General features: G+C 44.7%; 1 protein-coding gene and 1 non-coding gene across 4 annotated transcripts; both read left to right on the top strand.

The window, feature by feature from the left end:
• The first annotated feature begins 571 nt into the window (after positions 1-571).
• On the top strand, positions 572-678 carry LOC142435189 (U6 spliceosomal RNA). Its single transcript, XR_012781294.1, has one exon. It is a non-coding gene; the product is annotated as a U6 spliceosomal RNA (small nuclear RNA).
• A 19,022-nt stretch (positions 679-19,700) lies between these two features.
• On the top strand, positions 19,701-25,319 carry WDR45 (WD repeat domain 45). 3 transcript variants are annotated; one of them, XM_075538760.1, is made up of 11 exons: positions 19,701-19,815; positions 21,227-21,298; positions 21,478-21,552; positions 21,640-21,744; positions 22,590-22,695; positions 22,802-22,896; positions 23,525-23,604; positions 23,690-23,898; positions 23,980-24,081; positions 24,169-24,314; positions 24,523-25,319. In XM_075538760.1, the coding sequence occupies exons 2-11, from the start codon at positions 21,244-21,246 to the stop codon at positions 24,630-24,632; spliced, it is 1,083 nt and encodes a 360-aa protein (XP_075394875.1). In that variant the 5' UTR covers positions 19,701-19,815; positions 21,227-21,243; the 3' UTR covers positions 24,633-25,319. The 3 variants fall into 3 exon arrangements, with proteins under 3 accessions (XP_075394875.1, XP_075394873.1, XP_075394874.1); XM_075538758.1 differs by having other exon boundaries at positions 22,587-22,695; XM_075538759.1 differs by lacking the exon at positions 19,701-19,815 and adding an exon at positions 19,830-19,858 and having other exon boundaries at positions 22,587-22,695.
• Positions 25,320-25,338: the final 19 nt, after the last annotated feature.

Raw genomic sequence — 25,338 nt, 5'->3', positions numbered from 1 at the left:
GCGGTTGCACACTGGTACATATGAGGGCTGGGGGCACAGGGAATCCAGGGTGGATGATACCTTCAGGACCAAGGGTGTGAGGGGCGATGCTGGGAGAGTGGAGGGTGAGTGGGTTGGAAAGGAGGAACTGATTACAAGGATCCACATGTGACCTCCTCCCTGGGGGAGGGACGGCAGAGAAGGGGGGGGAAAGGGAGACTCCAGATAGGGCAAGATATGACAAAATAACGAGGTATAAATTACCAAGGGCACATGAGGGAGGGGGTAGCGGGGAGGGAGGGGAAAAAAAGAGGACCTGATGCAAAGGGCTTAAGTGGAGAGCAAATGCTTTGAGAATGATTGGGGCAGGGAATGTATGGATGTGCTTTAAACAATTGATGTATGTATATGTATGGATTGTGATAAGAGTTGTATGAGTCCCTAATAAAATGTAAAAAAAGAAAAGAGCAGGAAAAAAAAGGAAAATGATTAGGGCAAAGAATGTACAGATGTGCTTTATACAATTGATGTATGTATATGTATAAGAGTTGTATGAGCCACTAATAAAATGTTTTTTAAAAAAAGAAGAGTTGTGCTCACTTCGGCAGCACATATACTAAAATTGGAACGATACAGAGAAGATTAGCATGGCCCCTGCGCAAGGATGACACGCAAATTCGTGAAGCGTTCCATATTTTAAAAAAAAGAAGAGTTGTCCTCATTCTTATCAACTCGGCATTTCCCTCCAACCTCCCCTACCAAGAAAATATTAATCCAGTTATGGTCTCTATAGATTTACATATCCTAGATTCCATGTACAGAAAAAAAAACATTAAAAAGGCTAACAACAATAACAACCTAGAATAAAGGGAAATCTTGAATGCGAAGAAAGCAGAAAATATTAAAAACTAAAACAAATTAAAATGGGTCAAAGAGAGATCAGATGATAAGTTGTTAAATCTTATGCTAACTGCATCTGCAATAAATCACTTTCCAATGCACTGCGTATGACAGTATCCCTGTTCTATGGTCAGAGGGGATTCACCTCAGGCTTAACCCACAAGTATTTCCCCTTCCCTTTCTTTTTTAATGGAACCATCTTTGGACTGGGTCCAAGGGGAGATCAAATGATCAGATATTACATTTTAACCTAACTACATCTGCCATCATGGACTTAACAATGGTCGCTGTCTGACCACAAAGCTATTCATGTCTCCCTGGTATGATCAGAGAAGATTCAGCAGAGGCTTAATCCATGTGTGGAACCCACTCATATCTTTCTACAAACTGGATGCTCACAATTCAAGCTTTGATGCCATTCACGCCTGCAGAATTGGATTTCATTAGTATTTACAATCAGTGAGACACAGGCTAGTGTGCTTCTTCCATGTGGCTTTAGCTGACACCTCCCTTAGACGGCTGCTTGTTTGAAGACAAGCCTTTGAGATCCCAGACACTATTCTTTCTGATAGCCGGACCCCATCCAATTTCGTCTCTACACTTTTCGGTAGCACCCATATCTTTGGGGTTCTTTTCGTGAAGGCAAGCATCAAGCAGAGCCATACAATAAGAAACTATTGTTTTTTTATTGGGGCTAGAATTAAATGTGAGCCCCAAATCCAATCATATAATCTCTCGTTGAAATATATCTCTGAGTCACCTGATCTTGCTTTTATGATTTGTAAAGTGGGCCTTGAGAAGTACTACATCTAAAACTAATTATTCTCCGGGACGGAAGCAAGACCTTTCTGCATAGGCTGTGGATTCTTGACTTTTCTAGGCTGGGTGGTGGAAGTGGGTATCCTCAGCTCTGTATGAGTAGCAGACCTTGGTCCCTCTTCTTTCCTTGGAGAGTTTCTTCCTATGCACACATGTGAAAGTGCTCTCCTGCCTATTCAAGGAGGACCCTCTGTAGACCTCGGTTGTTCTCTCTGGGTGCATTACTCTCTTCCCTGGTATTTCCCTGTACTACCCCTGCTGCTCTCTGCCTTCTTTTCCCATGCCTGAAGCAGCGTTCTGGGAGTGGGGACCTGATCCTCTTTCCCTTGTTCCTCCTTTCTCGGGGATCACTGTCCTCCATTGTCTGATGCCTAGAGTTTGATATTCCCATGTATATAGTCTCATGATGATAGAGGGGATGAGTTAGCCCGTTGTTAATCAAAATGCTAGAAGTAGAACATAGATTAAGATTTTGCTTGTTCAAAATCCAAAATGTAACAGCCTCCTCCCTTGCAGGAAAAATTCTTTTTAAAGTTAATCAGTAAGGATGTGCTAATTCTGGACAAAAGCAAGGCCATTTAGATATGAGATAAATAGGTGTGGGTCTGATAGCCCCTGGAGAAATATAGATATCAATTGGTCTGATAATCCCTTGGGGAGTGTAGATTATTTTCTTGTGAATTCTGCTCACATTGTTTAGAGTCCGGCTAATTGCAAACTTTTTGAGGCAGTTAGTTTATTGTGCCAACCTGACTGATATACACATGTGGGGTTAACTGAAGTGCAGAGAGATAAATGGTTCAGTGAGCCTCACCTTTCTAGTTCTTGGGTCTCTTGCTTTGTGATGGTCAGACCAGAGTGCAACTGCCTTAGCCAGTTCCCTGCTTCAGCTGGCAAGGCTCACTTCCTGCAAGACATCCCCAAGGAGAAGCCACATGGTTCTACCCCAATGCAGCCCTGGGCGCTGGAGCAGCCCTTTGGAGACCACTGCAGCGCTGAATTGCTTACACATTCACTGACTCAGCTTTCCTCCTGCAGTCAGCATCATAGTGTATGTGTGTGTGTGTGTGTGTTCTTTTTATTACATTTTATTAGGGGCTCTTACAACTCTTATCACAATCCATACATATACATACATCAATTGTATAAAGCACATCCGCACATTCCCTGCCCCAATCATTCTCAAAGCATTTGCTCTCCACTTAAGCCCTTTGCATCAGGTCCTCTTTTTTCCCCCTCCCTCCCCGCTACCCCTCCCTCATGAGCCCTTGATAATTTATAGATTGTTATTTTGTCATATCTTGCCCTATCTGGAGTCTCCCCATCCCCCTCATAGTGTGTGTTTTGTGAGATGGAAGAGGACTTTATGGATTGGTGTCTGACAAATGGGTTGGACTTGTGGGCTTGGGCAGCACTGGGTTAGGATGTTTTCTTGATGCTCACCTACCCTTTATATCAAACTCTCTCTTACACATATGAGTTCCTGTGGATTTGTTTCTCTAATGGACCCAAACTAATACACTTTGCTAATTATCTCCTGGGTCTGTTGCAAAACCTTTTCATTCTCACCCCAACCCAACCCGCCACATAGTTTGGGGTACATAACTTCTTGGATTTTCACTGAGTCTTCTAAGCAGCTTGAAGGTAGCAAACCCCATGGTTTCCCTGTGTCTCCTGTTTCAGAATAAACTTCTTGAGTTTCTCAAAGCGACTTCATCTCTGTCTTTGGCTAAAACAATGGCGGCCACCCTAGACCCCCTTGTCTCCCAGCAACAAAGAGACAGCTCAAATTTAACCCACCCAAATAAAGTAGCCCAATTCTTGGCCATAGTCTATTCTGACTCATAGTGACCCATCCAAATAGAGCTCTTAGGTTTGCCCTGCTTAAACATGCTTGTCACCCATATCTCCATCAATGGTACTATAACACCTAGTTTGTCACACAAATAAAAAGGCAAATATAGGATCCATGATACAAGGAAATGATATGTTAATCACAGCTCCAGACACTCATTAGCCAGTAATCCACAGCTACTTCCTCTTCCTCCTCCTCCTCCTCTTTACCCTTACCTTCTTTCCCTTCCCAGTGTTTTTCCCAGGGTTGCTTCCTTGCCCCAATTTTTTTGGGGGGGGCCTCATTATGTAACATGATTGGATCAGCCACATACTCCCCCTGAAGGGTAAAAAATAATTTGGACAAGTAGCCCTCTTTTAGCATAAATCCTCAGGATTAGTTTAGATAACAAAGATACTTTAATTACTCAGGAAATTCTAAGGGTTTTCAGTTACCTCTTAGGAACCCAACTCAATTTACTTGAGGAAACTCTTTACCCCACAGAGATCTCTACTAGTGCTATAAATTTGTGGGTCTTTGAAATTCTGGCCACAATGAAGGCTGTTTGATGAGATCAAATTACCCAGGAAGAGATCATTGACTACAGAATATGAGTGCCGGATCATACCCAGGAACGCTTTAATAATTAGAAACATGTGGAGGAGTAGTTAGAGAAGACAATTGAGGGACTCACAGCAGGTAACTGGAATGCTGTTGGGAGGCCTCAGGAGAAGGCAGAGAAATGACTGCCGATTTGGCAAAAAGTTCTTGGACAAACTCCATTATCTTTTATTCCATTTTTCCATTAACTTTTTGAAGCCCTCGCCTATGATTCACGAATAATCTGATTAAGAGCAGGCTAAGTGTTATGGGGGTGGCAAAAGCCAAATTGAATTGAGTTAAGGTCTGGAAGGTAAGGGTACGGACCTGAGGGTATAGATAACCCTCTTCAACCATTGGCTTTCTTGAGGGGAATAGCAATGGAATTATACCTTGAGGGGCATGTTGTGTGCTATTCAGTTGCTTCCGACTTATAACCAACTTAAGGTTATCCTTGGATATAGTCTTTACTGAACCCTCCGAGTGGGTTCAAATAGTCAACCTTTTGGTTTGCAGCTGAACACTTAGCCATTGTGCCACCAGGAGTATAGGGACCCAAGATCGAGGACACAGTACTTGAAACAATATAGATGCCCAGTAGAAGGGTTATGGCTGAATAATGCTACATTTATACCATAAAATACTATGATTCAGTTAAGAAGGATAATATACACAGAGGTCCACTAAATGTTAATAAATAAAAACAAAGGTAATAAAAAATAAGTATACTGGGACGAATGATTTCTGCATGCAGAAAATAAAGTTGCCACTTTATCACTGTTACTAATGCTGGCTCATCCTTGGGAGCAGTTCAGCCAACTCACTCATTCCAAACTAGAAGAATTGCAATCCATATAGAGCAGTGGTTCTCACCCTTCCTCGTGCCGCGACCCTTTTAATACAGTCCCTCACGTTATGCTGACCCCCCCCCCCAACCATCAAATGATTTTCATTGCTACTTCATCACTGTCATTTTGCTACTGTTCTGAGTCAGGTGACTCCTGTGAAGGGGTCGTTCGACCCCCAGAGGGGTCTCGACCCACAGGTTGAGAACCACTGATAAAGGCTGCAATCCTTGATCCTCACTTTCAGCAACAATGTTGTGTCATCTGCACTTTGTTGCTGTTAGGTGCCATCAAGTCAGTTCCAACCCATAACGACCCTACGCACCACAAAACAAAACACTGCCAGGTACTGTGCCAACCTCACAATTGTTCCTAGGCTTGAGTCCATTGCTGCGGGTACTGAGCCGATCCACCTCATTCAAGGTCTTCCTTGTTCGCACTGCCCTTCTGTTTTACCAAGCATGATGCCCTTTGCCAGGGTCTGACTCTCGATAACATGCCAAAGCATGTGAAACGAAGGCTTGCCATCCTCATTGCTAAGAAGTATTTGGACTGTACTTCTTCCAAGACAGACTTGTTTGTTCTTCTGGAAGTCAATGGCACTGTCAATATTGTTCCCCAGCACAATTCAAATGTATTCATGCTTCAGTCTTCCTTATTCAATGTCCACTGAGGAAATTGAGAATATCAGGGCTTGGGCCAGGTGCGCACTAGTTCTCAAAGTAACATCCTTGGTTTGCAACACTTTGCAGAGGTCTTGTGTAGCACATTTACCAAATCCAATACATCTTCTGATCACTTGACCGCTGTTTCCATGAGCGTTGATTGTAGATCCAAGCAAGAAATTGTCCTTGATAACTTCAGGATTCTACTTATTGGTCCAATTGTGAGGATCTGGGATTAATTTACTTCATTTCTAATCCATACTGAAGGAAACTCCAATCCTGATGCCACATTCTTCTTCACATAATCCAGCTTCTCTGATGATTGGCTCAGCATACAGATGGAATAAGTGTGGTGAGAAGATAAAATGCACACTTTTCCTGACGCAGTGGTCCCTTTTTCTGTTCAGTGCTTGACACAACTGCCTCTTGAGTCACATACAAGCTCTGTATGGTAGCAGTGACGTGTTCTGGAATCCCCACTCTTCTCAAGGCTGTCCAGACCTGGTTATGACTCCTACAGTCAAATGTCTTGGCGTAGTCGATCAAACACAAGTAAGCATTTTTCTGGCCTTCTCTGTCTTGCCCTGTTCAGATGACTGCCTCTTGACTGGAACAATAGGTAAGAGCATGATAAAAGGAGACAAGATTGAAGTTGTCAAGGGTTTTATCTTTCTCAGATCTACAATCAATGCTCATGGAAGCAGCAATCAAGAGATCAAAAGACACATTGCACTGGGTAAGTCTTTAAAGTGCCAAAAAGCAAGGATGTCACTTTAATGACTAATGTGCACCTGACCCAGGTCATGCTATTTTTTAAAACAATTTATTAGGGGCTCATACAACTCGTATCACAGTTCATACATATACATACATCAATTGTATAAAGCACATCTGTACATTCTTTGCCCTAATCATTTTCCTTTTTTTTCTGCTCTTTTCTTTTTTTACATTTTATTAGGGACTCATACAACTCTTATCACAATCCATACATATACATACATCAATTGTATAAAGCACATCCATACATTCCCTGCCCCAATCAGTCTCAAAGCATTTGCTCTCCACTTAAGCCCTTTGCATAAGGTCCTCTTTTTTTCCCCTCCCTCCCCTCTCCCCCCTCCCTCATGTGCCCTTGGTAATTTATACATCATTATTTTGTCATATCTTGCCCTATCCAGAGTCTCCCTTCCCCCCCTTCTCTGCCGTCCCTCTCCCAGGGAAGAGGTCACATGTGGATCCTTGTAATCAGTTCCTCCTTTCCAACCCACTCACCCTCCACTCTCCCAGCATCATCCCTCACACCCTTGGTCCTGAAGGTATCATCCACCCTGGATTCCCTGTGCCTCCAGCCCTCATATGTACCAGTGTACAGCCTCTGCCCTATCCAGCCCTGCAAGGTAGAATTTGGATCATGGTAGTTGGGGAGAGGAAGCATCCAGAATCTGGGGGAAAGCTGTGTTCTTCATCGGTACTACCTTGCACCCTAATTAACCCATCTCCTCTCCTAAACCCCTCTATGAGGGGATCTCCATTGGCCGACACTTGGGCCTTGGGTCTCCACTCTGCACTTCCCCCTTCATTTAATATGGTATATATATATATATATATATATATATATATATATATATATATATATATATATATATATATATATATATCCACATACATACACACACACACATATATACATACACACACATATATCTTTTTTTTGTTTTGCATGATACCTTATACCTGGTCCCTTGGCACCTCGTGATCGCACTGGCTGGTGTGCTTCTTCCATGTGGGCTTTTTTGCTTCTGAGCTAGATGGCCGCTTGTTCACCTTCAAGCCTTTAAGACCCCAGACACTATCTCTTTTGATAGCCGGGCACCATCAGCTTTCTTCACCACATTTGCTTATGCACCCATTTGTCTCCAGTGATCCTATGGTCATGCTATTTTCAATCGCCTCACATGCATGTGAAAGTTGGACACTGAATAAGGAAGACTGAATAAGAGCCAATGCATTTAAATGATGGTGCTGGAGAAGACTATTGAAAGTATCATGGACTCTCAAAAGGACAAACAAATGTGTCTCACAAGAAATATAGTCCGAATCATGTCATTGTAAATGAGGGTGAGTGCAGACTGGGGACCAAAAGCCCATGTGTAGGCAACTGGACACCCCCTTACTGAAGGGTTGTGGGGAGGAGATGAGCCAGTCAGGGCGCAGGGTAGCAATGATGATACATACAGCTTTCCTCTAGTTCTTAAATGCTTCTTTCCTCCACTATCATGATCCAAATTCTACCTTACAAATCTGGCTAGACTAGAGGATGTACACTGGTACAGTTAGGAACTGGAAACACAGGGAATCCAGGATGGATGACCCCTTCAGGATCCATGGTAAGAATGGCGATACTGGGAGGGTGGAGAGAAGGTGGGGTAGAAAGGGCAAACCAATTACAAGGATCTACATAAAACCTCCTCCTTGGGGGATGTATAACAGAAGAGTGGGTAAAGGGAGATGTTGGATAGGGCAAGATATGAGAAAATAATAATTTATAAATTATCAAGGGCTCATGAGGGAGGGGGGAATTGGGAGGGGGGGAAATGAGGAGCTGACGCCAGGGGTTTAGGTGGAGAACAAATGTTTTGAAAACGATGAGGGCAAAGAATGTACAAATAATGTGCTTCACACAATTGATGTATGTATAAATTGTGATAAGAGTTATATGAGCCCCTAATACAACAATCAAAAACAGAAGAAAAGTGGGTGAAGGGAGACATCGGACAGTGTAAGATATGACAACATAATAATAATTTATGAATTATGAAGTGTTCATGAGAGAGTGGGGAGGGAGGGGTAAAATGAGGAATTGATACCAAGGGCTCAAGTAGAAAGCAAATGTTTTGAGAATGATGATGGCAACAAATGTACAAATGTGCTTGACACAATGGATGGGTGGATGGATGGATGGATGGATGGATTGTGATAAGAATTGTTCAAGCCCCCGATAAAGTGATTTTTTTTAAAAGCACAGTCCGAATGCTTCTTGGTAGTGAGGACAGTGAGACTTCATCTCACATACTTTGGACACATTTTCAAGAGAGACAGTCCCTTACGAAGATTATCATGCTTGGTAAAATAGAAGGCCAGTGGAAAAAAAAGGAAGACGCTTAATGAGACACATTGACACAGTGGTTGCAACAATGGGTTCAAAGAAGAATTGTGAAGCTCGCTCAAGACCCAATGGTGTTTTGTTCTGTTGTACATAGGGTCACTGTGAGTCAGAGCTGACTTGATGGCATCTAACAAGTTAGAAGAAGAGAGATTGTTTATTAGAAGGTCACCCCACTGGTGTGAGTGGTGATACCAGGAAGGTGGAGGGAGGGTGGGGTACAAAGGGGGAACCAATTACAAGGATCTACATATAACCTCCTCCCTGGGGGATGGGCAACAGAAGAGTGGATGAAAGGAGACATCGGACAGTGTAAGACAGGACAAAATAATAATAATTTGTAAATTATCAAGGGTACATGAGGGAGGTGGAGGATGGGAGGGGTGGCAAAAAACGAGGAGCTGATACCAAGGTCTCAAGTAGAAAGCAAATGTTTTGATAATGATGATAGCAACAAATGTACAAATGTGCTTGACACAATGGATGGATGGGTGGATGGATGGATGGATGGATGGATGGATGGATGGATGGATGGATTGTGGTAAGAATTTTAAAGTCCTCAATAAATTGATTTTTTTAAATGCTACCATAGAGAAGACTGACAATAGCAAAAGTTATTAATAACATCCTACTTGGAACCAGAATATATAGAGAATTTTTTTACTTTAAAATTTAAACTTTGGGGAGTCAGATACAGACATTTTACATTAACTCGGGTTTCAGAATAATCGTGGGAAATATCTGTTGACCAGAAGCAAGCAAGCGGAATCAGGTTTTTAAGTCTTGGGTAAGTCTCAGGATGTCCTTGTTGACTAACTATATAGCAGAACCTAGCCTTTTGATCACAGGCAAATAAGAGAAGACTAAAAGTTTTCTGCCCCTTCCAGGCTACGGGAGCCCAAGGTCAGCAGTTCAAAATCACTAGCTGTGGGAGACAGAACCTGGAAGAGAATGTAATCTGGCAAATTTAACATTCATATCATTAAGAAATGTGGGAGGCCAAGGCTCCTGTGGAGGAAATTATTTGAAGTGAGGATCCGGTTGCGGGAGGAGCAGATAAATAATAGTAATAGTAGTAGTAATAATATAATTATTTTAAAGAAGACAATGGAACAAGATGGACGTATTTAAAATGTATGCTATTAAACAGAGGAGTTGATATCAAGGGCTCAAATAGAACGTAAATGTTTAGAAAATAATGATGGCAGCATATGTACAAATATGCTTGATGCAATTGATTATTATAAGAGCTCTAAGAGCCCCCAATAAAAATGATATTTTAAATAAATAAATAACTTCTAATGCCAAATTCAGATGCCATGAACCCTGTAATTCCAGATGATAATCTGGAATATCTACAATCCTATTTCAGAATCGATTAGTCTTGACAACCCCCCAGCATATTGGGATAGCAATATAAACAGTAGCACAAATAGCAATAAAACAAAAACTCTCTAAAAATTCATGGCCAGGAAGTAAATCCTGATTTATAGTGACTGGAAGGAGAGACTAAAACTGCCCCTGGGTAGTTTCTGAGTCTCTAAACCTTTCCTCACAGAAAGTCTTACCTGTCTGTGTCAGCGAGACCAGTGGGTTTGAACCTTTGACCTGGTGGTTAACAGCCCAACACGCGAAATCCACTACAAAATACAATTTAAAAACTTCAAACTCACAACATAGTCCACATGGAAGAAGCACACCAGCTGATGTGATCATGAGGTATTGATGGAATCCGTTAGCAGACATCAAAGAACAAAAAATCACATCATTTTGAATGAGGGGGAGAGCAAACAGAGGACCCAAAGTCCATCTGTAGGCAACTGGACATCCCCTTACAGAATGGTCTTGGGGAGGAGACAAGCCAGTCAGGGTGCAGTGTAGCAATGATGAAACAAACAACTTTCCTCTATTTCTTAAGTGCTTCTCCCCCACCCTCCCAACTATCATGATCCTAATTCTACTTTACAAATCTGGCTAGATAGACCAGAGCATGTACACTGGTACAGATAGGAACTGGAAACACAGGGAATCCAAGACAGATGATCCCTTCAGGACCAGTGGTAAGAGTAGCGATACTGGGTGGGTGGAGGGAGGGTGGGGTGGAAAGGGGAAACTGATTACAAGAATCTACATATAACCTCCTCCCTGGGGGGCAGACAACAGAAAAGTGGGTGAAGGGAGACTTCGGGCAGTGTAAGATATGACAAAATAATAATAATTTACAAATTATCAAGGGTTCATGAGAGAGGGGAGAGTGGGGTGGGAGGGAAAAAATGAGGAGCTGATACCAAGAGCTCAAGTAGAAAGCAAATGTTTGAGAATGATGAGGGCAAAAAGTGTACAGATGTGCTTGACACCATGTATGTATAGTGAGAAGAGTTGTATGATCCCCCAATAAAATTATTAAAATAATCATAATAATAAAAAATTCACCCCTTGGGGGAAACAAAAAAACAACTTCAAACTCACTGCCCCTGTGGGTTTCCAAGATTGCACCTTTTTTTTTCCCCCAGAAAGTTTTGTTAGATCTCTCGGGGAAGAGATATCCCTCGGTCCTTGTCTCTGTGCAAGAAAGAATTCACACAGAAGCCTGGTTTGTGATTCCAGTGGGTTTATAGAGAATAGTAGCAGTTTCGGGGTCTGCAGTAAATGGAACTCAAGCCAGACAGGGTCCATGACACAGTTGCGGGACTGCGGCCTGGCTGCTCTGCACAGCAGCCGGACTCCGCTACATTGTATAGCAGCTGCTGGCTGGGAAAGAGCCAGGTCAGGGCAAAACCTCTGGCCTTTTCAGGGCCCCGTTGGGAGGCGTGGTCAACAATACTAGTCGGCTCGATTGGCTGAATCAAATTCACCTGGCTTAGATGGGCCAATCCAGGTGTAAGGCCCACCTAGGTGTACCACCCCTTCCTGGCCAGAAGCTCGAACCTCTGAGTATGCGTAATGGACGCCCCAGTCCCTATGCTAGCTACCTAACATTTCCCCTTGAAGAGAGATGGACCCAAATCTTTGGGGTACTGGGCGACATCTCTAGCTGCTTCCTGCTGACAAAAGGGGTAAAGTGGGGCTTTGGGTCCATACCCTTCCTACTCTGTTGGAAGGGGCTGTCCATTCAGGGTCCAGGATGGATAAGGTTGAGGTGGTCCAGGAGATGGCACATTGGTTCAGAGGCCTTGGTAACCTGAGAACTTCTGGAAAAACAAACAAACGAATAAACAGGTGAACAGTTTAAGTGAGACAACAGTTAGATTGTGAGGTGGCAGTGCCATTGAAGTTAGGTTAGTCACAGGAAATAAATAAAAAATCTTAGGATTAACGGGCATGAGTATTTGGTCACTATAAGCATAGGAATGGGGGTAAAAGCATTCAGAATTTTCCCTAGGAGGGTACAGGAGTTTGGCACTACTGGGTGCAGTGAGATCACTGCTTCATTTATTACCCTGAGGTCTTGGACCAGCCAAGAAGACCCATCTTTCTTTTTAACTGGTAATATGGGGTGTTACAGGGGGAGTTAACAGGGACAAAAAGTCCATGTTGGAGAAACTTACTGATAGGGGGTTGTAATCCCTATGCTAGCTACCTAACAGGTTTTTTTCTCCTGAATAAATACTATAGAGGTTGTAAAATTAGTATTGGATTAATATCTAAGAATTTCTTTATAAAATCTACTGATTTTATGTATAATCAAAAGCAAAACTGAAAATGTAAAATAAAATAAAACTTATGCTGTTAATCTCACTCACTTATTGAAAAAACAAGGTATAGCAGTAATAAAACAAATGCAAGGTTTTCTACAAGTAGTAAAAAAAGTATAATCCATGGTTCCCAAAGGAAGGAACTTTAGATACAGGAACTTGGAAGTTGGTAAAAACTTAAAGAAAGCACACAGAGAGGGGCAGGGTATGCCTGTCACATGGTCTCTGTGAGTTCAAGTTTAGATGGTTTTAGAACTTCTGCAGGAGGAAGAGAAAGAGGATTATCAGTCTAGAGTGAGAGTCTCGTGTGAGCTATCCAAATCTAGAAAAGCTAGCTACAGTTTCTTTGAATGAGTATTCATTAGGTGATGAAACTTTAGAAAAATGAAGAAGCAGGGACTGATTTGTTATCTTTTTTTAATTATTTTTTTGAAGTTGAGAAAGGTTTTATTGAGGAAGGGAAAGAACTCCTGGAGGGGAGGGAGAGGAGAGAAGGAGTGGGAGGGCATCTTTTGCCCCCGGGTGGGTTCCGAGACCCAAGGAGTTAGGTCATGGGAATAAACCTCATAGTCTCTGTGTCTCCTGGGATGGCCCCCTCTGAAGGTCTAAAGGCGATAACCCGGACGGAGGACGTGAATCCTAAAACCCAAAGCGAGGCTATTAAACAATGCCGTGAAGCTCCCATGCTTTTAAAAGTAGAGAAGTAGCAGGAAAGGAAATTTTAGAAACCAAACCTAATCTAGACTGTTTTGCTGGGGAAAGATTGGATGTTTCCAAAAGAAGCGCGGGCAACACCCTGCAGCAAAGGGTGGGTCCATAATTGACTTTCCAGAGCCCAGCCAGTTGATGTAAAGTTAAGTAGCCAAGAGAAGGTTAACGAGTGCACCCTTGCAGCTGGTTAAAAGCAAACCTTGGGAGCCTCTGCTTGAAAGAGTAAAACAGCTTTCATTAGGGAAATCCAATCAAAGCACTCAGGAAATTCAAATTGATACTGGAGCTATTGATCAAAGATATGAGGAAAAGGTAAAAGCAGAAATTATTAAGACTGGTATTGTTAGGTAGCTGGCACGGGGACTGGAGTGTCCACTGCAATATGCTCAGAGATTCGAGCTTCTGGCCAGGAAGTGGGGGTACACCTAGGTGGGGGTACACCTGGATTGGTCCATCTGGGCCAGGTGAATTCAATTCAGCCAATGGAGTCGACCAGGATCGTTAACCACGCCTCCCAGGGAACAACTGAAAAGGCAGGATCCCGGAGCCTTTGGAGTCCAATGCTTGAAAGAACTGTAGGATGGATTGTGATAAGAGTTGTATGAGTCCCTAATAAAATGTTTAAGGAAAAAAGAAAGAACTGCAGGGTGGTTATTAGGAAGGGCCAACCTTAATTTTCAAGCTGTTCAGGTTGTTACTGGAGTTATAGATCAGGATTATGAAGAAAAAATTAAGGCAGTAGTTAAATCTGAAGCTTATAAAGAAGTTTGATTAAGCCAACTAATTGTGCTTCTTTATATTTCTTTTTTTTTGCTTCTTTATATTTCTAACGAATGGTAAAACAAAAACCACTTGGAAAATGAGCTTCCGAGCACTCTAACCTCATAGGTTATGAAGTATTAGGGGATGCTGTTATGGTCAAGAAGACGCATCCCCACATGGAATTAGAGATTGCCGAAGAAAAGGGTTTTTGAAGTTTCCTTTCTGGCGCTAAGGTCACAACCATGAGCCATTGACAACTGTCTAAGGCAATAGTCTCAACCTGTGGATTGTGACCCCGTTGGGGTCTAATGACCCTTTTACAGGAGTCGCCTAAGACCATTGGAAAACACATATTTCTGATAGTCTTAGGAACTGAGACACCGCTCCTCTATCCTCCAGCCGGGTCTGCCCACATGCAGATACGCCCACCTACGAGTACCCGGCATGCTTCAAGACAAAATATCATTCGTCATTAGGAATAAATATTTCACAATATATAATTACGTATTGTTTTTGTGAATGATCACTATGCTTTAATCATGTTCAATTTGTAACAATGAAAATACATCCTGCATATCAGATATTTACATAACAATCCCTAACAGTAGCAAAATGACAGTGATAAAGTAGCAACGAAACTCGTGTTATGGTTGGGGGTCACCACAATATGCGGAAGTGTATGAAAGGGTCGTGGCATTAGGGAAGCTGAGAACCACATGGGCATCACCTGGTTTCTTCACTGAACTTTGCTATGGCACCATATCCTCAGTGATCTCTTCATGAAGGCAGGCATTGAGCAGGGCCATTTCATAAGAGCCGACGGTTTCTAAATTGGTGTAGAATTCAGTGAAAGCCCCAAATCTCTTAATCAAATATATGATTTTTGAAGATATTCTCCCAATTTGGTAGTCTATTTTTTAGGAAAGTCTTTTCATTAAAAAAAAAAGTTTACTTTTTATGAGTTCCCATTCATTTGTTTTGGCTTTTGTTCCTTGTGTTTTTATTAATTAGGCAATCTATTGTTAAAAGTCAGGCCTGGTTGCATTGCCCTTGTATTTTATCTTAAGAATTTTATGGTTTGGGTTTGTATATTTGAGTCCTCCTGTATTAGAATTTAAATTTTCCTATTTGTCTTCTTTTATTTTAAAAAAATCATTTTATTGGGGGCCCATACAACTCTTATTGTGTGGAATGCAGAATGGAACTTAAGTGTTAAAGCATGATTTCAGAGGGACCCCTGACTCTCTTTGGAGCCCTTTCAGTTCAGCTTGCATTTGAATTCTTTCTCACCATTTACCAGCCATGTGGTAACTTGGCCGTCAGGCAGCTTGCTTAAAAGAAAGTTACAACTTCCCTGGCCAGCCCAAGAAGGTGCAATCTTATCCTCAGGGGACTTGCCTGAGTGTGTAGCCTTAATTCATTACAGATATGTGTCGCCTGGAAGTTCCTGTACCAAGACCTCATGGCCAAGTGTCATGCCCAGGTGGTCAAAGGACTTCAGGACCAGGTCTATTAAATTGTCTAATAAGCAGCTGAATTTTACATGTAGAAGTTATTAAATTAGATAATGTTTTATTGTGTATATTTTTCCACAATTAAAAAATTACATCAATAACAATGAGTGGAAGGAAGAAGAATAAATTCTAAAATTGATTGTGGTAATAATTACACAACTCTTCTTGATATGATCGAACTACTTGTGGATAAAGGGCTAATAAACATGTTTTTTCTTATCTGAAATTGGGTATGTATCCAAATCATGATCTTTTCCAAGCTTCTGCAATCCAGCCTAAGACCATGATGAACTAACTTGCCTCTATCTTCATTTTGTGAAGATTCCCTTGGTTTTCTTTTTCTTTTTAAATCATTTTATTGGGGGGCTCCTACAACTCTTATCACAATCCATTCATCCACCCATTGTGTCAACCACATTTGAACATTTGTTTGCCATCATCATTCTCAAAACATTTTCTTTCTACTTGAGCCCTTGGTATCAGCTCCTCATTTTCCCACCTCCCTCCCTCCCTCCCCCTTGATATTATTAGTTTTTCATGTCTTACACTGACCAATGTCTCCCTTCACCCACTTTTCTGTTATCCATTCCCCAGGGAGGGGGTGATATGTAGATCCTTGTAATCAGCTCTCCCTTTCTACCCCACCTTCCCTCCACCCTCCTGGTATCTCTACTCTCCTTATTGGTCCTGAGGGGATTGATTGTCTTTGTTTTCTCTCATTGGTAATTAGTCACATGGCTGTGAAACATTTGGATGCCATAATGATCTCAAGCTGATGGACTCTCTAATCCAGATGATTTGCATTTTTCTTCTCTTTGTCTTGTTTATAGCTTAATATACTTTTCACTATAGAATACAGGGTTGCTATCAGTGAAAAATTTTTAACAAGATGGATCCACACGGTGGCTGCCAACACTGGGCTTAAACATAACAATTGTGAGGATGGATGGCACAGGACTGGCAGTGCTTCCATTCTGTTGGATATAGGGTTGCTATGAGTCAGAACCAATTTAACTAACCAACTAACAACAACAACAAAAAAGCCATGAGTCCGAATTGTCTGAAGGCATTATAAAATAGACCTGGGTTTGATGGGTCTCCCCTCTAGAGCTGCCCTTAATCAATTTTGAATTTGTTTTTGGGTGTGAGGTGAAGCATGGATCCTATTTCATTTTCAACATGGGGAAATCCAATTTTCCTATTACCATTAAAGAGAATATTATTTCCTTATCAAAATAATTTGGCACCCTTGTCAAAAATCATGAGTTTATTTCTGGATTCTCAATTCTATTCCATGAATCTGTGCCTATGGTTATATACTAGGCTGTTTTGATTACTGTAGCTGTATAATATGTGTGGCACAAACATTTCATCACATTAAGTGTTGGTGGTTCGAGTGTACCCACAGGTAGCGTAGAATAAAGTCCCTGTGATAGCCTGGAAAATCCTGTAGAGTGAGGTTCTTCTCTGAAATGCATGGGGTCCAGGTGTTGGAATGAAGCCTACGCCAACTGGATTGGTATTTTGGTTTAGAATAGATCACATTAAGAGACAAAAACAACAACAGCGAAACACTGAAAATAACAAGTGTTACCAAGAATGTGTGGGAACATCTGTAGACAATTGGACATCCCCTTACAGAAGGGTCACAAGGAAGAGACAAGCCAGTCAGGGTGCAGTGTAGCACCAATGAAACCTACAGTTTTCCTCCGGTTCTTTAATGCTTCCTCCCTCCCACTATCATGAACCCACTTCTACCTTACAAATCCGGCTAGACCAGAACATGTATGTGGGTACAGATAAGAGCTAGAAACACAGGGAATCCAGGACAGATAAACCCCTTAGGACCCATAATGAGAGTATGGAGACCAGGAGGTTAAGGGGAAGGTGGGGGAGAAAGGGAGAACCGATCACAATGATCTATATATATAAGCCTCTCCCAGGGGGACAAACAATAGAAAAGTCGATGAAGGGAGACAGCATTCGGTGCAAGACATGAAAAAAATTTTTAATAAATTATCAAGGGCTCATGAGGAGAGGAGGGAGAAGAGGGAAGGAGAGGAAATACGCTGGTATCAAGGGCTTAAGTAGAAAGAAAATGTTCTGAAAATGATGATGGCAACATATGTACAAATATGCTTGACACAATGGATGGATGTATGGATTGTGATAAGAGCTGTAAGAGCCCCCAATAAAATGATTTAAAAACAAACAAACAAAGAATGTGGGAGAAATGGGAATCTTTACCCATTGCTGGTGGAAATGTAAAGTAATGTAGACCTTATGAAAATTAGTTTGGAGGTTCTTATAAAGTTAAATATAGATTACAACCCAGTAGTTTCACTCTTAGGAATTCCCAACGATTTTTTTAGTGCCACTTAGCGACATTGATTACACGCTGAAAGTCATGTAACCATTCTCACACTCATTTCTGAGTCATTACTCCTCCGTTACCATGAACCCACTGCCCCAGAAGGTTCCTGTCTAAACTTGTGAGTTGTTATAAGAATTCCAAACTATGTTAAAGCAGGGACTCAAAACAGACTTTGGTAGATCCATGTTTATTGAGGCATTATTCACAAAAATCAAAAGGGGAAAATAATCCAAGTGCTTATCAGCAGATGAACAGATAAGCAAAATATGATATTACATACTCACTCAAAAACACTCACTTACCATCCAGTCGATTTCAAGTCAAAGACACTACACTATGTGTACTTACCCCCAGACCCAAGCTCACTGCCATGGGGTCAAAGTCAACAGCCTCACCTTTCCCACAGAGCTGCTGATGGTCGAAGTAGCAAACCAAACGCCCTGCTATGGGGCGCATGCGCCTAGAGGATAGGGCGGAACTGCAGCTGTGAGCATCTGAGATGGTCCCTCTTTACTGGAGTAGAAAACTCCATTTTCCTCCCAGCAAACACACAGTAGATTAATATTCAGCTATAGAGAGAAATGAAACTCTGACACATGCCGAGGCATGAATTTTGGAAACATTAGGCTAATTGAAGTAAGGTAGTCACAAATGGACAAAATATTCTACTAATCCCACTTACGTGAAATATTTACTGTCATCAAATAGATAAACAGAGTTGATGAATGGTTACCAGGTATTGAGAGGTAGACCGGAGTGGAGAGTTATTGCTTAATGGTACAGAATTTGAGATGCTAAAAACATTTTGGAAATTCACATAAGTAGTGGTAATGGTGCAGGAAAGCTCTGGTGGCATAGTTGGGCTGCTAACCACAAGGTCGGCAGTTCAAACACAGCAGGTTTTCAAAAAGGGTTCTTCTCAGGAACCTTCGGGGACAGTTAGTTCAGTCCTGCCCTACAGGGTCCCTGTGAGTCCAGCCTTGACTGGAAGGCGGTGAGTTTGGAGATCGAGTCTTAATGTTTGTGCCGTGAGTGTTGAGCAATGTTCTCAGCATCATACGGGAATTGTACACTAATGGTTAAAATGGCAAATTTTATGTTAGTCTATTTTGTCCCTCACCAAAAAGGTCTGGATAAATGTATTGTATGCCTGTCAATATACTGATTGTCTGCAAAAATGTACTCTACTTGGCAAAATGTTACCATTAGGGGAAACTATGTTAAAAGCAAGAAATGATCAAAAGAAATCATGTACTTTTTGCATAGTTTCCCCTAATGGTAACATATTGCCCCGTGTTATTGTTAGTATCTTCTCAGTAAAACGTTTTATTTTGAGAAACTTGTGCAATGATGTCTTTTAATCACTTCTTACAAGTTTCTCAAAATGAAAAGGTACTACTAATATGGGGCCACTTTTCCCCTTGCAAACTAAACATTTGCATTTCTTAACAACAAAAAGCTATTCATTGTTTTGTAGATAAGGTGAGAGTGGGGAGGACAAAAAGAAAGCGAAAGTCCAGAAGCCTGCGGGCTAGGGACCGGCTAGGACTGCCTCCGGCGGAGCTGCAGGCCCGGCCCTTTGCCCGCGATCTCACGTCGCCAGGGTCCGAAGGGACTGGATGGCAGCGAGTTTGGTTGGGGGGGGGGGAATGATCCCTTATTCATGCCTCAGACAACCATGCCTTGGCGGAGCCTCTTTCGCCTCCGGTGCCCCATCCGACCTCCTCCCGCCTCAGAGAACCAGGCCAGTGCTCGCGGTGCTGCAAAAACAAGGGCACTGGGCTGCAAGGGTAGAATTTGATTTTCCGGCCTGGATGACTCATTTCCGGTCACCGCCTCCCCGGAAGAAAGATCTGATGTAAACACCGAAGCCGGGCGCTAGGGCCCTGGAGTTCAGTAAGCCGGGCCGCGGGCGGCACCGAGTAGAACCGGGATCCGGGACGCGGGAGACAAGGTCAGTGCCGGCGGCGGGGAGCTCTAGCACGTGGCCAGAACTGGTTGGAATCTGGGGTGGACATATGGGTCTTTGACAGGGCTTTTGATGGATTAGGAGCGGGGCACGTCTAGCATAGAGATCTGGGGTTGGTTCTGCAGTTGGAAGGAGTAAGCGGGCACACTTGGACAGGGGTCTTGCGGGCACGGGTGAAGCATCCTGAGTTAGGCTCTCAGAATGCGATTTTGTCAGGTGGAGGTGGGGGTCTACAAAAGGGGTCTTAGAAGGTGGTGCTATCCAAAGAGTACGCCTTGGGGAGAGAGGTGCTCATGAGAGGGTGCAGTGGAAAGGAGGAGATTAAGTGGCCTTGAGTTGTAGAAGGTGAGGGCAAGGGACATGTGTCCTGAAGAGTCTTTGGGGAGAGGGGAGTTTCAAGGGATGATGGAGTAGGGAGGTCTTGAACACAAGAGGTCTTGGCAAATGGAGGTATCCCAGGTTGTGTAGGTGCTAGGGGGTCCTAGCAAGGGTCTGAAAGGGGAAAGGTGCCCAAAGGAGGGCTTTTGAAAGAAGGGTAAGGGTCTGGGGAAGGGTAGGGACAGGTCTGTTCTTGTTGGAACAGCAGAGCCTAAGGAAGGGTGGGGAATTGGGCCTGATAAGGGAATCTTCAAGTAAAATCTGCAGGGCATCAGAGGCTGGGAGGGAATGCCCTGATTGACCCCGGTTGAGCAAAAATCAGCATGGTTCAAGGAGACGTGATAGTTTGAAGGGGCTGGGGAAGACTTTGAGATAGAGTCGAAAGCACACGAGGGAGTGGCAGTTCCCTCCCACCACTTCTTGCTCTGAGTGGTACATTACCCAGAGTACATCTTAGGGGCAGGTCAAGGCAGTTCAAGGAAGAGGGGAATTTCGAGGAGGGGGGTTGCTGTGAGTGGTAGATCACCCATAGTTTATATTCAGAGCAGGTCAAGGAGGTTCAGGAAGAGGTAAATTTCTTATCCCCTATTGACAGGTGGAACTACGTGCTAGTCTTAGTGCGGAGACCGTGCGGTGGGAGGGGTGTTTCCAAGCAAGGTTGGACACAATTGCCAGGCTAGTCCTGGAGTAGGCCCTATCATTTGCTTCCTGACAATGAGCCAGATGTGGGGGCGGGGAGTGGAGCCGGAATGTAAGGAGGAGATGGGGGCCGTCCAGGTCAGGGTAGATCTAAGATGAGGTAGAGTGGTCCCTGGTCATACTGTTAGGGGTTTGGGGAGCTAATAACAGAGACCACAGTACTTCCCCCTGTTTTTATCTTCTATGCCATCTGACTGAGGTCAGTGGCTAAGCAGGGTGGGCTCAACGTCAAGGAGGTCAGCTGGGGGAACAGAGTCTTGAGATTTGAAGGGAGACGCCAAAACTCTCCATAATCCTACCCAACCCCATTTGTGTCCAGGAGAAAAATCTTGGACCATGACTCAGCAACCACTTCGAGGAGTGACCAGCCTTCGTTTCAACCAAGACCAGAGTGAGAAAGGCTTGTGCCCGCATCCTTTGGGGAGAGACCACTGTCTCCCCCCTCCCCACCTCCCTGCATCTTCTAAAGCAACTGGGTCCACTCCCTGTGGGAAGGAGGGAGGGTAGGAAGGACAGAGGTCACCAGCTCCCCCATCCTCTGAGGCAGTCTGGGCTCCTCTCACCCCGTAGGCTGTTTTTGCTGTGCCATGGAGACTGGCGTGCGTATCTACAATGTGGAGCCATTGATGGAGAAGGGGCATCTGGGTGAGTGGTTCGAGGGAGGGGCAACAGGCAGAAAGGATGGGCTGGGCATTGGCTCCCACCGCCACTGACACCCTGGTCCCTATCCAGACCATGAGCAGGTAGGCAGCATGGGCCTGGTGGAGATGCTACACCGTTCCAATCTGCTGGCCCTGGTAGGCGGCGGTAGCAGTCCCAAGTTCTCAGAGATTTCAGGTAAGCGCCCTTGTTCTGCCCTTAGTCCACATTCCCTGGCCTCCCAAAGGTCCCTGCAGGCACTGGTATAGGACAGGGTCCGTGTCCCTCAGTCACCACACAGGGAGGCCTGCAGCTCATGAAGCTTGGTCTTTTGTTTTCATTTAGCAAATGCTAAAGTGCTGTGCCCTTATCTATGTCGCCCTTACCATGAGCCTAGTAATGTTCTAGCACTGTGTATCGGTTAACTCATCGTCCATTCCATACGGTGGGAAGTAGCGATAGCTCCATTTTAATATATGAGGAAACTGAGGCCCAGAGAGATTAAGTGACTGGGCCAAGGCCATACAAGTAATAGGTTTCAAAATCGTGGAGCCGCCCACCAACACTCCCTTGCTTTGAGTCTCAAACACCATCTTTTCAAAAGGGTCTTTCTTGTTGATCTTCCTGGGACATGACAAGAATCACCCTCGTTGAGTCTCTGAGGCCTCGCTGCCCTCACAAAAAGCGCCTGGGTGGGTGCGGTAGGGACTGGGGCCCTGGCTACAGAAAGTGTTCTGTAAGTCGTCCCCCCCCCCCCCCGGTTGCTGAGGAGGAGGAGATGGGGGTCCTTGCCATCCTGGACCCGACACTCCTCCTTCCGGCCTTGGTTTCTTCCTTTGGAAATGGGTAGAACTGTTCTCTCAGGGTTCTCTCAGGGATCACGTTCACAAGGGCCCTCGTGTGTGAGCCTCGCATTGGATGTTTAATGGAAAGCTCAACCCGTGCGTTGAAGTCCCCTGGGGAGTCGGGGTGGCTTCTCTGTTACCAGGGCTTTCCCTCCTCCCAAACCTTGGCCGCCAACAACCTACCCACCTGCACAGCAGTGCTGATCTGGGACGATGCCCGAGAAGGCAAGGACTCCAAGGATAAGCTGGTGCTGGAGTTCACCTTCACCAAGCCAGTCCTGGCTGTGCGCATGCGCCATGACAAGTGAGCCTGTTGCAGAGTGAGGGAGGTGGTACGAACGGGTCAGAAGTCCCCTATAACAGGGGCTCTCCTCATGCCAACCCATGCTCAAATCACGCGATTTCCACAGGATCGTGATCGTGCTGAGGAACCGCATCTACGTGTACTCCTTCCCTGACAATCCCCGGAAGCTCTTTGAGTTTGACACCCGGGACAACCCCAAGGGTGAGGAGCCGGTTACTGAGGTGTAAGGGTGAGGGGTAGCGGATAGGCCGAGGACACAGATGAAGAGAGAAAGGATGGGCACACTGCTGAGGCCCAGGCCTGAGGGTTCCGTGTGTCATGTGGGTCATGTCATATGGATCAGTCTCACCTTGTGCAGCTCTGTCCATTCTCGACAGCAGTGGTTCTCCACCTTCCACATGCCGCCACCCTTTCCGACCATTCCTTGTGTGGTGGTGACCCCAACCATCACATGATTGTCGTTGCTACTTCATCACTGTCATGTAAATATCTGATAGGCAGGATGTATTTTCATTGTTACAAATTGAACATGATTAAAGCATAGTGATGAATCACAAAAGCCATATGTAATTATTGTGAACTATTTATTTCTAATGACAAATTAAATTATGGGTACTCATATGTGGTCTTATCTGCATGTGGGAGGACCCGGCTGGAGACGGATAGAGGTGCGGTGTCTCAGTTCCTAAGACCATCAGGAATATGTGTTTTCTGAAAGGGTCGTGACCCCCAGGTTGAGAACCGCTGCTCTACAGACTGTGTCTGTCTCAATGCCCAGCTGCAGGAGTCCCCTTAACCAGCCCCCACCCCCTTCACCTCCACAACCTAGGGCTCTGTGACCTCTGCCCCAGCCTGGAGAAACAACTCTTGGTGTTCCCGGGACACAAGTGCGGGAGTCTGCAGCTTGTGGTGAGCTGACCAGTGGGTAAATGGGTGAGCTGGCTCTCTCTTCCCCACCCCACTGCCAATGCCCAAGCGCCCCTTCTGATCCCAGGACTTGGCCAGCACAAAACCTGGTACTTCGTCTGCTCCGTTTACCATCAACGCGCATCAGAGTGATATAGCCTGCGTGTCCCTGAACCAGCCAGGCACTGTGGTGGCCTCCGCCTCCCAGAAGGGCACCCTTATCCGTCTTTTTGACACACAGTCCAAAGAGAAACTGGTGGAACTGCGCCGAGGCACGGACCCTGCCACCCTTTACTGGTGAGCACAGGATACGGAGGGTGAACTGGTGACCCCACGGCCCGTTCTAGATGAACATTACTTGGTGGGTCTCTCTTCCAGCATCAACTTCAGCCATGACTCCTCCTTCCTCTGCGCCTCCAGCGATAAGGGCACGGTCCATATCTTTGCTCTCAAGGATACCCGCCTCAACCGCCGCTCAGCGTGAGTACACCCTATCCTCCCCACCCCCCTGCCTTGTCACCATCCTCCCCATGTACCACACCTGGGCTTAGCCAGTGCTGTCTGCAGGCTGGCTCGTGTGGGCAAGGTGGGACCTATGATTGGGCAGTACGTGGACTCTCAATGGAGCCTGGCAAGCTTCACGGTGCCTGCAGAGTCTGCCTGCATCTGCGCCTTTGGACGAAATACTTCCAAGAACGTCAACTCTGTCATTGGTGAGTGAAATTAGCACCTTGTTGGAGGCACTGCATGGGCAGAGTTGAAGCTGCGAGAATTCAAGGGTCCTGGGGAACCTGAGAGAACTGGAATGTGTGGTTCAGCTCCATGAGCAGTAAGGGAAGGGGCATGGAGGCAGACCCCTGGGAAAGGATTGGCGTGTGTGACTGACAGCCTAAAGTTGTACCGTTCCTCTTCCCCTTCTAGCCATTTGTGTCGACGGGACCTTCCACAAATACGTCTTCACTCCGGATGGAAACTGCAACAGGGAGGCTTTTGATGTTTACCTTGACATCTGTGATGACGATGACTTTTGAGGACCTTGGGGGGCTATGTTAGTGACCTGCAAGAGCACTTTGCATAGCTGTGCCTTTGGGGAAGGGTTGATGTAGAAGCCACAGCCAGCAAGCTTTAATGGGGGGAGGGGTTCAATTTCCATTCAGTAGAGCGAGATGTCTGTAAACAGTGAAGCACTAATTCCTGACCACATGCCTGCAGGCTCAGGCCAGGGAGACAGCCTATTCCCCAGGCTCCAAGCCTGGAATAAACCTCCAGGGACCCGGAGGGATTAAAGAAGACCTCCAGGAAAGAATCTCTGGTGGGTGTGATGAATGTAAATAAAAACAAAACAAAAACACCAACAACCAAAAGAGCACTGCCATGGAAGCTGACTGGTGGGGTTTCCAAGGCTCCAATTCTTCACAGAAGTGGACTACATCTTTCTCCTATAGGATGGACCGGTGGGTTGGAACCACTCAGCTAGAGGTTGGCAGCCAAGCACTTTAGCTACTGTCCCTCCTAGGCTCCTATAAAAATCAAGTGTACTTAATGGCATTTATGACTGGATCTGAGGTGAGAGGGGCTGCGAGAAGTGGCTGAAAGCACCCTGAGGGAGTAGCCCAGAAAGGGGTCAAGCGTCCTCTTGGCACCACCAGTGGTCTTATATCTGGGAGCCCTCCTTGTACGCCCCCCCGCGCCCCCCCCCCCCGTCCCCGTCGTCTCCTCCCCTCCCTAGCAGTGAGT

Source organism: Tenrec ecaudatus, chromosome X, assembly GCF_050624435.1.
Source record: "Tenrec ecaudatus isolate mTenEca1 chromosome X, mTenEca1.hap1, whole genome shotgun sequence".
Taxonomy (NCBI): domain Eukaryota; kingdom Metazoa; phylum Chordata; class Mammalia; order Afrosoricida; family Tenrecidae; genus Tenrec; species Tenrec ecaudatus.
Note: the sequence above shows the minus strand (reverse complement) of the source record. Positions and strands in the feature narration are given on the sequence as shown.

Bases quoted from the DNA above. Each gene is read 5' to 3' on its own strand.
- WDR45 (XM_075538758.1), top strand. From the start codon at position 21,244: ATGACTCAGCAACCACTTCGAGGAGTGACCAGCCTTCGTTTCAACCAA. The intron at 21,745-22,586 runs GTAAGCGCCCTT...CCACCTGCACAG, and splicing joins CAAGTTCTCAGAGATTTCAG to CAGTGCTGATCTGGGACGAT. The intron at 23,605-23,689 runs GTGAGCTGACCA...TTCTGATCCCAG, and splicing joins GCGGGAGTCTGCAGCTTGTG to GACTTGGCCAGCACAAAACC.